Raw genomic sequence first — 11,656 nt, forward strand, 5'->3', positions numbered from 1 at the left:
CCCCCCCCCCCCTTTTTCCTTCTCTTCCTTCCTTCCTTCCCCACATCCTTCCTTCCTGTTTTTGCATTTCCTTCCTTCCTTAAAAGGTTTTTTCTTCTTTTTATTCAGCAATTATGAAATATCACAAAAGGCTTTTTCATATTTATCCAATGCAGCCAGCAGGTGGCACATGTGAGCCTCGTACTCACGCTTTTTATATGGTATGTTTATGTTTATTACTTTACTGAAAATAGACAGGAGTCAGAACTCGGAATAGATCCAGCCAGCGGGATATCATATCACACGCACCTGAATAACATGAATGCTTATTAGACTAAGGTCACTACAGTTAGTTCAGAGTTCAAGGACAGGTTCATTTGACCTGCATCTAACCTCCTCCTGACCTGCATCTAACCTCCTCCTGACCTGCATCTAACCTCCTTCTGACCTGCATCTAACCTCCTTCTGACCTGCATCTAACCTCCTTCTGACCTGCATTATACCTCCTGACCTGCATTATACCTCCTTCTGACCTGCATTATACCTCCTGACCTGCATTATACCTCCTTCTGACCTGCATCTAACCTCCTCCTGACCTGCATCTACCCTCCTTCTGACCTGCATTTTACCTCCTTCTGACCTGCATCTTACCTCCTCCTGACCTGCATTATACCTCCTGACCTGCATTATACCTCCTTCTGATCTGCATCTAACCTCCTCCTGACCTGCATCTAACCACCTTCTGACCTGCATCTAACCTCCTTCTGACCTGCATTATACCTCCTGACCTGCATTATACCTCCTTCTGACCTGCATTATACCTCCTGACCTGCATTATACCTCCTTCTGACCTGCATCTAACCTCCTTCTGACCTGCATCTAACCTCCTTCTGACCTGCATCTAACCTCCTTCTGACCTGCATCTAACCTCCTTCTGACCTGCATTTTACCTCCTTCTGACCTGCATCTTACCTCCTCCTGACCTGCATTATACCTCCTGACCTGCATTATACCTCCTTCTGATCTGCATCTAACCTCCTCCTGACCTGCATCTAACCACCTTCTGACCTGCATCTAACCTCCTTCTGACCTGCATTATACCTCCTGACCTGCATTATACCTCCTTCTGACCTGCATCTAACCTCCTTCTGACCTGCATCTAACCTCCTGACCTGCATTATACCTCCTTCTGACATGCATCTAACCTCCTTCTGACCTGCATTTTACCTCCTTCTGACCTGCATCTAACCTCCTTCTGACATGCATCTAACCTCCTGACCTGCATTATACCTCCTTCTGACATGCATCTAACCTCCTTCTGACCTGAATTATACCTCCTTCTGACCTGCATCTAACCTCCTTCTGACATGCATCTAACCTCCTTCTGACCTGCATTTTACCTCCTTCTGACCTGCATCTAACCTCCTTCTGACCTGCATTTTACCACTTCAAGTGAGTTTTGCATTCCTATAGACTTGTATGGGGAGAAACAAACAACAGCCCATCAACAAACACCTTTACGTGAGACCTATCTATAATAATGCATACACATGTGTCAGTAAATCCATTATTAAGAAGATGAACCTTAGATTTCCAGCCGAGCTGCATGTTGAAGCATTCTGTAGTGTATATGGAAGCATAGGATCTGCATTGCTGGATATTTCATGGGATCTGTTTCAGGTTCAATGTATCTTCATAAGGGCTCCATTCTGCAAGCACCTTCATACGGGCTTTGCATTGTGCTGAGTCGCTTTGGAATATGACTGGAGCCCAACTCCAGGGAAATTAAATGTTGTTCATTGCAGTGGGACTGACTGCCCCCGCACTGCAAGGGCTAACTGCTTGTTTATACCTATGAAGGGTCAACCCTAGTATTTTTGCCGCCGGAGGTGGCATGGGAAGGGGGAGCTTGGAGTGTGGGGGGGATACTGGTGGTGTATGCTAAGGGGGGTATCTTTTGCTTCTTCTCCCAGCACACCTCTAGCCTGTGTCCTGCCCTGCTCCAGGAGCTGGGCAGGATGCCAGCCAGAGTGTCATGCTCAGCTCCTGCCAACCAGTGATGTCATTGGTTGCCAGAAGCTGAGCGGGACACCGGCCAGAGCATCCCAGGTTGTTAAGCCCTTAGCCCTTGTCCCTTACACATCTCCCCTCCTGGCTCTTAGCAACCTGGGACGCAGTGGCCAGAAAGGGGGCGGCAGACACACTGCAAACATTGTGCAGCAGATGTTATACTTACCTGATCCCCGCTCCCCCAGCAGTCAGGGCTCTCCTCTCCTCCCGCTCTGACTGTAGACTCTCCCTCAACGTCATCAGGCACAATTCAAGGCTATGGAGCCTGCATTGTACTTGATTACATCAACGGTCCTTAGACCGCCGGAGGGAAGGGGAGCAGAGGCTGCTAAGATCGATCTAGAAGCCCGGAGAGAGCCAGCAGGAGCGAGGATCAGGTAAATAAATAAATAATGTCCAGGTTTTACAATCAGTGTGCTACCTTGCAGCAATGCACATTGTACCGCAATGCTCGGTAACGCTCAAACTACAATGTGGTGCCATTAAAGTTGAAAGGCATCCCAACATAATGTTATTTTAGCAGGCTAAAATACTGCAACAGATTGCACATGCTTGCCCACTTCCAGTAAGCTATAGAGAGGGACCCTTGCTCTCTGTGTGGAAGCAGAGGTCTCTTTGCAGAGGTCCAACACCCCATAACCACCACTGCTGAGTCAGAACTAAAGCTCCCCAATAAGCAGTTCTCCAGGGTCTTTGTCACAGAGTGGTGTTTGCACACGTGTACTTGTCACTTGTCAATGATGGTGAATTCATATCATACCCGAGATATGGGCTGGTTGACGTACAGCCACCCCGTCGTGCTGTTAATCTGGAAGAACAGAAGCTCGTCACCCGCCAAGGAGTAGGTAAGTGCCGCATTTGGGCCGTAGTCTTCATCGTGGGCGGCAATACGCAGGAAACTTGTTCCGACTGGCGCGTCCTCCCTTAAGAAATCTGTTGGATGGATTGAAGAAACATGATACAAAAATAATTGTGATAGAGAGTCATAGTCTCAGTGCCCGGGGATTCACTTACACTCGTAGCGGTTGTTTTCGAAGCTTGGGTCGTTGTCATTCTGGTCCAGGATGGCAATGTTTATCTGACAGAGGCTGATGAGGGGGTCACTGGCCTGGTCGGTGGCCTTGATGGTCAGCGGATACTCTTTATCCTTCTCCCGGTCGAATGTTTGAAGTGTGGTTATAATTCCTACAGGGAAGATAAAAACAGCAGCTAGAGGGGACGCTATCAATTCGCTGCCGCTGGTCCAACCACAATTGCTACTTAAAATGACCTGCCCGTCTTGACCAATCATTAGACATGTGCACTGGCAAAAAATTTGTTTCGTTTCGTTTCGTTTTAATTAGGATTTTGTGTTATTTTTCGTTTTTCAGATTTGGGTGTGAAAGTCGATTCGGAATTTGAAATTCGTTAGCGGTAGTTCGTTCGAACGTTCTTTTAGTTTCGTTCATTCGTTCGTTGCAGCAAAGTGACATTTGAGGGGGAAAAATGTTTTTCTCCTTCTCTAATGTCACTTCGCTGCAACGAACGAACGAAACGACTAAGAAACTAAAACGAAACGAATGTTCGAACGAACTACCGCTAACGAATTTCGGAAATGGAAATTCGGATTCGTTTGCATTCGTTATATCTGTAATTCGGAATTCAGATACATCCGAATGTCCGAAAATTCGTCCGAATTTCGTTTCGGAACGAAACGAATCGCACATGTATATCAATCATAGTTAAAGGAAAATTCCATACAGGACGCCCCCAGAAATCGAATTGCTTGTGTGACTGGCTACAGAGATGAGTGAGGACTTTTAAAGCTTGTTCACACCAAGCCCGTGCAGTGCATAGACATAGTATGGGCAAAGGTTTACTTTAAAGGACCACAAATGGTCCTCCTAAGAGGTGTTCACTTCAATTCCTTTTCCCTACCTGTATCAGGGTGGATGGTGAACGCAGGTAAGTATCCCTCTCTGTGCACGATCCCATATTTCACTTGCCCATTCACTCCGCTGTCAGCGTCTTTTGCATCCACTTGAAGCACAAACGTCCCTGGAGGCTGGTTTTCTAGAATGGAGGCATTCTTGCTGTACTCGGCACACTGCAAAGAGAAATTGGTTGAATGTGATTATTTACAAAGCTATCAGCACATTAAAATGATTGTTTGATAAGAGGGCTACCACTGATAATTGGGGGCTGTGAAGTATAATGAGCAGTTACGTGTTTGGAGACTCCCTGGAGGTTATTTTATTGGTTTTGGAAAGAGTGTGGATGGATTATAACCTCTCCTGAGATTTTTTTCACTTCATGTTACTAACATAGGAGACCTCCCAAAGACCACACACTCTTTATGAGTTCCCATTGAGAAGATTATCCCTAAAGTGCACCTGTCCTTTGTCCAAGCAGAGCAAAACAACAAGTTCACTTTAATGGGCTCCTCCATCATCACATATTCACTTTCTTTTGCCACCCCTGTTGCTCCTTTCAGCTGATAGGAACGAAAAGAAATATCCACTGCTTCCTGGTATGAGGGAGCACATGACTCATCCCTCGTGTTGGTGTTTAGTGATTGACCACAAAAAATTGTGCTCCTGGTGACCCAGGTTGCTAAGAGCCAGGCGGGGAGATGTGTAATGGACATACAAATCTCCCTACCTGGCTCTTAGCAACCTATGATGCTCTGGCCGGCGTCCCACCCAGCTCCTGGCAACCAGTGACATCACCGATTGCTAGGAGCTGGGTGGGACGCCGGCCAGGGCATCCAGCCTGTATACACATCTTCCCACCTGCTCTGGTTGCTAAGAGCCAAGTGGGGGGAGATGTGTAAGGGCCCATCACATCTCCCTGCCCTGCTCTTAGCAACCTGGGATGGTCTAGCCAACATCCCGCCCAGCTCCTGGCAACCAGTGATATCACTGGTTGCCAGGAGCTAGGCAGGATGTCGGCCAGAATGTCCCTGGTTGCTAAGAGCTGGGCAGGGAGATGTATATGGGAGAGGGGTGGTGAAAGAAAAAAGGCAGCTGTCTTCATGGTTTGGGGAACTTTCACTGATCCACGGAGCCACACCCGCTTCAAGTGGCGCCCAGGGCATGCGCCATATATGCTATACCCTGGATACGCCACTGCACTCATCAAAGTCACATGCGGAAGACAGGTCCTCAGCCGTGTGGAAGCTCCAGTTTGTGACTTGAATATATGCTGATTGGTGAATAGTGAAAAAAGGTAACTCAGACACACCTGATGAAAAATGGGCTTATTATTATTAATATCATCCACTCGAACAATGACTGTGGCCGTGCTGGTAAGGCTGTGCGGACCGCCAGAGGCGTTGTCATCTGCCGCTGTCACATACAAAATGTACTCAGTCCCATGGAGTTGGGGAAGAGGACTTGGACCAAGGCGAATAAGACCTGTTAGTGAACAGATGATAAAATGAATAGTTACGTTCTTACATTCAATATTACATTTATATCTTAAATACCAATAAGCTAAATTAAGAGTTTTCAATTTCCTGAATCTTTGCTAAAAAAATGGGAGATGTGAACAGAATTTTGCTATTCTGAAGGTAATGGAGTGGCCGAAATTAAGTTTTTTTTTTTATTTTAAGGCTGCAATGAGCTTTCAATAGTTACCGAAAGTTGCAAAAGCTCCTTTCAAAAATCCTCAACTTGTTCCTGTGACACAAAAAGCTCCCTCATTAGCTTTATTATTTTTTTTTCATAGAAAAAATAAAACAGAGCATAAAAGTGTAAGTAAAAAAAATGTAAAGCGACACAAATAATCAAATACACAAATAAAAAAGTGAAAAAAAAACAAATACTAAGAACACTAAAATAAACTAAATGGAAATAAATACTGAACCTTCAGAAAATATTTTGTTTTTCAAACATATTTGATCAAAACGCATTATTATATACATATAAAAGGAGATTTATATCTTTTATCTTTACTCTTCTCCTGGGGTCTTAATACACTACAGAATATAGAAAGAAACTTGTTGCACTCCTTACCGGATGCCCCAACAACAGGGGAGGGTGCTTGCAGTAACTGCGGATGGCACCGCTGGTTACAGGTATCAATTGAAGAAATGTCACCAGCACACCAAAAATTCTTTCAGGATAACCATGTGTTCATTGAATAAGAACCATGTCAAGTAAAAACAAGCGCTTTCGGGACCACGCGGGGTCCCTTCATCAGGCTTAACATTGACTATGTTAAGCCTGATGAAAGGACCCTGCGTGGCCCCGAAAAAAGCGCTTGTTTTTTACTTGATGTGGTTCTTAATACACTACAGACATTCCAAAAACATGTGTGATAGTTTGGGGAATATAGCACAATGGTAAGCCCTGAAGCCGACTTTAACATAAAAGGACAGTCTTTATTCATTCAAAAGGTCAACAGTCCATGAACATCACAAACTAACTTGCTTTTCTTCAGCATAAACGAAGCATAACAGTTGATTGGACTCTCATTAACACATCATGTTTTGGTCTCACCGACATCGGGCTGTCCCATACACTCCCAGTGTTATAGTCCCAGGACTTTCCCTGGATATACCGTCCTCAGCAGCTTCCCTCAGCTCCAAGACTTTTGGTATTCACCCTCGTGGGTCACTGTCCCTCTTTGCCCCCCCGACAGGGATCTCAGGGTCACCGACCCTCTTTACCTCTCTAGCCTTCCTGGCTGTGTCCCTTGTGCTCATGCACGCAGCAGAGTCTGCCTGTCGTCGTGTGCCTCTTGCACACCCACAACTCTTCTCTAAAGCACTGGGCTGGCTTCCTAATAAGGCTGCTCTCAGCCACCAGTTCAGCCCAACCTGGCCACTGGCAACACCTGGCCCCAGGACTGGAGATCCCATCCCACCATAGTCTGGAAAACCTGGAAGGAATTGAACAGCCAGTTCCTCCTCTCCAAAGGTATTCACATTGTGGAACCTCTCAAACCCTCTGGCTGAGAGTCCTGGGCGCCAAATTTGCCATACTACACCGTGGCATTGCCATGCACTGCCACACATGACATACATTACGTTTGTGCATCATCCCCATCACAGTCCCCTCAAAGTTCAGTTTTATTTCTCCTATTAAAAAAAATATATATTTTTCCTTTTTCATTAGCGCCTGCCTATTACTTTTTAGAGGGGGGATCCCATCATGTCTGTCACCTTTTTTACAACTTCTCAGTTCATTTCACACTCTTCACATTTTTGTGATTTCGACTATTATCGTTAAATAATTTTTCCCAATTTTTCTCCCCCTCTAATTAATATTTCTAAAATGTTATTCCCCAAAACCACTACCTAGGGTTGGCAGATTGAATCGTCTTCATCAGAGGTCTTGTGCAAATAACAAATAGAAGTACTCATGTGCTAGTCAAACAAGCACCGGCCACATGGTCTGCCCCTTTGTACAAGTTCCTATTCAGTTCTCTTAATGACATTCATTGCCACACAGCGCCCTGATGAAGGGGACCCTGTGTGGCCCCGAAACGTTGCTTTTTGTCTTGACATGCAGCGTCAACAAACAGACGTGATCTTCACTTTATTTTGGTGTGCTGGTGACATCTTTAACAAGTTTCAGTATTGGCGGCGCCATTCGCGGTCACTTCAAGCACACACCCTGACAGGGATACCCGGTAAGGAGCTCAGCAGGATTCTGGAATACGTGACATTCATTGCATCGCCATGCCCATGATGTAATCATGTACGTGACATCAACGACATCATGACATCCAAAAAAAGAAAGAAAAAACAATGTTTTCCTATTTATTCATATTATACATAAACAATTCAGTAGAATTCATTCACATATCACAAAAATACATCCAAACTCAACATCCTTATCCCACTCAACCAAATTCCTATAGAAGTTTCTGGGATCCAATATACTATATAAAATTTTTACCTTTTTTATACTTTAAATCAATATGTATTTTTCCCTCCTATATTTTTTTTTATTAATTTTTTTTTTCCTGAGGGTCAAAGTTCCAAATATCAAAAATATCAAAATCTAAAATGTTATCAAAGCAGTTCAATGAGTGAATTAAAAATTAACAATTTCCGATTCAGCGAAATGTAAGTGATAAAATTATTTCTTTCATCCCAAACTTACCCACAATCTTTAAATAAATATTCTCAGGCATGGTGCCCCGTGCTGAAGAAACGTTAATCTAACGAGTTGGTCTGTCGCTAATGTTTGGGAACCAATCAGCATGGTTCCTGATAATGTGAACATCATGTCAGCCAATCATGAGGCATACAGACAAGCAGAGTGACAGCTGGGGCCAGCAGGCTGCAGCTGTCAGGGTGCATTACAATGTCAAAAATAAATAAATAGTAAATAATGGGTAAAACAGCTTTTGGCTTAAAATAAAATAAGCCTGACATTACAGCTGAACAGCTCTGCATTCATTAATACATTATTAGATGTAAATACTATTACCCCAGGCTTTGTTTTTGTTGTTTTCATTACTTAAAGTTGAGTAGCTATTAAAAAAACCGCACAATTTAATATAGTTATGTCTTAAAGTTGAACTTCGGGAAGATAAAAACACAACCATTATTGCAGCTCTGTATTCATTAACACACCATTAAATGCAAGCAGCGCAAGTACCTCAATCTGACCTGGTACTGGTATCGGCCTCTTGAAGAAGAAGAAGAAGCAGCACAAGAGACCAATCAGTACATGTGCTGACAAGGAGCAGGCTGGAAGGAGGTGAGAGCAGAGCAGGGGCGTCTCGAGGCTGGGTGTCACCGGGTGACACCCCGCCGCGACGTCATCGCGCACGTGCGTGATGATGTCATCGCGCGTGCATGGCCATCTTGGTGGTACCTACCGGCGGCCATATTGGTGAGAGGAGGCGTTCACCCAGCGGGATAAGGTATGCTACGGGGTCCCCTCCTCTCTCCTGCAACTATGGGGCTCTTGGTCCATGACCGAGTGCCCGACTTTTGAGTAATTTTGGCGTCAATGCCTGACAGTCATTTTGGTGTCACTCCTCCAATGGTGTCTCCCGGGTGCGGGCCGCATTCCCCGCAACCCCCTAGTGAGGCCACTAAAGCAGAGTGACAGTGACTTTGCTGCTTTCCCTTTCACTGTCCAGTCACAGGCTGAAGACTGGTCCAGGACCAGAGAAAGTGGGTTGAACAATGCTGCCACAGCAGATTGGAGGTATTGCAGCAAAATCTGCTTCTTTATTTTATCATTTAATAGGATATTTTTTTCACTGGGGTTCTGCACATCTAATACATGTTCCTAGTCGTAACAGCAACATAAAATGATGTGCACAGGGGCAATGACCCGCACCAACCAATCAAAACTCTTATTTTCCCCAACTCGGTCGGCTTGCACACCTCACATCACCATTCCTCTCTGCAAACTACTTATTATAAGAGAGCGCTCGCAATCTATCGGTTTGCTAAGGCGAGAAGATTGGCCGCAGAATAATTGCATCTCTAGTCTGATGACACCGAGTGCTTTATTGCATTGATTTCTGTTGGGCAGAAAACGCCGGGTCCAATCAATAAAGTGCCTTCAGAAACTCTATTTGCACAGCCTGACGCGTAAACACTCTGGAGTCTGCTACTCGAAACCGTGATTACCTTTCTGGGGATCAATAACGAAATTTCCCTCCTTGTTTCCTTCAGAGATTTCATAAGTGACTCGGTCTCCGTCAGGGTCGAACGCTTGCACTGTGGCCACCAGGGTGTTGGGGGCTGCGTCTTCTGACACAAACGTCCGATATCTAGAAAATAGGACATGGAACTCTTAGCTCTTAGGTGCATGCAATTATTATTTCCTAGACATAATTGCTTTGGTGGCTTGTATAAGTAGATTGTACTCTCCAGGGGGGGCAAACATGGCATTTTCTACAGCATTTAAAATGAGACTTTCTATAAAGAGAAGGTGGAGATGGAATTATAACCTCTGGCTGCCTACAAGACTTCAGTTGCCACTTGTTCTGCAAAATTAGTAAATGCTCATTGAACCCAAAATGGTGTTTGGTAGATGCTGGAGAGTTCAGTCACCTAACAGTCTCTTCTATCTCATTTTATTGGTGAGATCTCTGCACTTAGTTCCCGCGTCTGTACACCTGATGTGCCCATTGTGAGGAGCTCCCACCATCCCTGTGCTGAGTTCCCGGGTCTGTACACCTGATGTGCCCATTGTGAGGAGCTCCTATCATCCCTGTGCTGAGTTCCCGGGTCTGTACACCTGCTGTGCCCATTATGAGGAGCTCCCACCATCCCTGAGCAGTGTTCCTGGGTCTACACACCTTATGTGCACATTATGAAGGGCTCCAATCATCCCTGCGCTGAGTTCCTGGTCTGTACATCAGCTGTGCCCATTAAGAGGGGTTCCCACTATAACTAAGCTGTATTCCTGGTTCTGTACACCTGCTGTGCCTATTATGAGGAGCTCCCACCATCCCTGTGCTGAGTTCCCGGGTCTGTAAACCAGCTGTGTCCATTATGAGGGGTTCCCACCATCCCCGAGCAGTGTTCCTGGATCTGCACACCTGATGTGCCCATTATAAGGAGCTCGCAACATCCCTGTACTGAGTTCCCAGATTTGTACACACCGGCTGTTGAGGAGAGCTGGAGGGGTTAAAGTAAATCTGTTGCTTTGGACGGAATTGGTAAAGCAGATGCTTGGTATAAGGCTAGGCATAGGAGTTATTTTGAGGTTCAGATTAGGGTTAGAGTTCCGTTGTGTTTAAGGTTAGCATTAAGGTTTAGGTTGAGTTTGAGATTAGTGTTCAGCATTAAGTTCCCTTTAAAGATAGGGTTAGGGGTCAGGGGCTAGGTTAAGTTCAAAATAAGGGTTGGTCATAAGGTTCAGCTTAACGTTAGGTTAAGTTTGACATCATTGTTGGACATTAAAATAAGGCTTCGGGTTAGGGTTCTGGAACACAATAAGGTCCAAGGCAAGTAGCATGTTTACAAGGAGCCCACATAGTCCTCCAGTAACCGGAAAGGTAAATATATATGACGGTGGAGGTGAGGGATTGAAACAAACTGCTCTGATAGGTAGTTGGCATGTAGGGCCAGTCATCCACTAACCACTGAATGTGCGGATACATGTGAATAGTGGCGGAGCTCTGGATTTGTAACTGGTATGGAGAAGACGAACTGTATTCTCATAATCTTATTATGTTCTATTTTGGGCCGTGGAGGCTGTGTAGAGCTTTGGGTGGGATGAAGCCTCCATTCTGAGGTCCACATCCTATCTGATAGTCAGACCTTATCATTAGTCTCAGCTGTCCACAGGCCTGTATATATGTGAAAAGGCTGAGCGCTTAGAAAACACTAAAAAGGTATCTGTTTGTTTTGGGGAATCCATTACGGGGATACCTTGTAGGTGTTTCGGATAAGATGTGTTGTTGGTTTAATGCTATGGATTTGCTCTATAAAGTCCTCCTGCTATGGACTGTGTTTGCAGCCTTGCTAATAATAAGTGCAGGACAGACCTGCTTGAGTGTTCCTGGAAGCCTTGTTCCTGGGGGCCACCAGCCTCCTCCTCTTAATCTATCTATCTATCTATCTATCTATCTATCTATCTATCTATCTATCTATCTATCTATCTATCTATCTATCCTTTCTGTATAGATATATATATATAAATAT

The 11,656-nt window shown here is 44.9% G+C and overlaps 1 protein-coding gene across 1 annotated transcript in view; it reads right to left on the minus strand.

The window, feature by feature from the left end:
* The window catches only part of LOC108784153 (neural-cadherin-like), a 60,969-nt gene that overhangs the window by 18,890 nt on the left and 30,423 nt on the right, over window positions 1-11,656 (minus strand). Inside the window, exons 7-11 of the mRNA XM_018552890.1 lie at window positions 9,632-9,784; window positions 5,272-5,444; window positions 3,967-4,135; window positions 3,064-3,234; window positions 2,810-2,982 (exon numbers count right to left, since the gene is read on the minus strand). Of these exons, the coding sequence (XP_018408392.1) occupies window positions 2,810-2,982; window positions 3,064-3,234; window positions 3,967-4,135; window positions 5,272-5,444; window positions 9,632-9,784 (839 nt within the window). The remainder of the gene's footprint in view (window positions 1-2,809; window positions 2,983-3,063; window positions 3,235-3,966; window positions 4,136-5,271; window positions 5,445-9,631; window positions 9,785-11,656) is intronic.

Source organism: Nanorana parkeri, unplaced genomic scaffold, assembly GCF_000935625.1.
Source record: "Nanorana parkeri isolate BGI_ZX_2015 unplaced genomic scaffold, ASM93562v1 scaffold6, whole genome shotgun sequence".
In the NCBI taxonomy this organism is placed as follows: Eukaryota; Metazoa; Chordata; class Amphibia; order Anura; family Dicroglossidae; genus Nanorana; species Nanorana parkeri.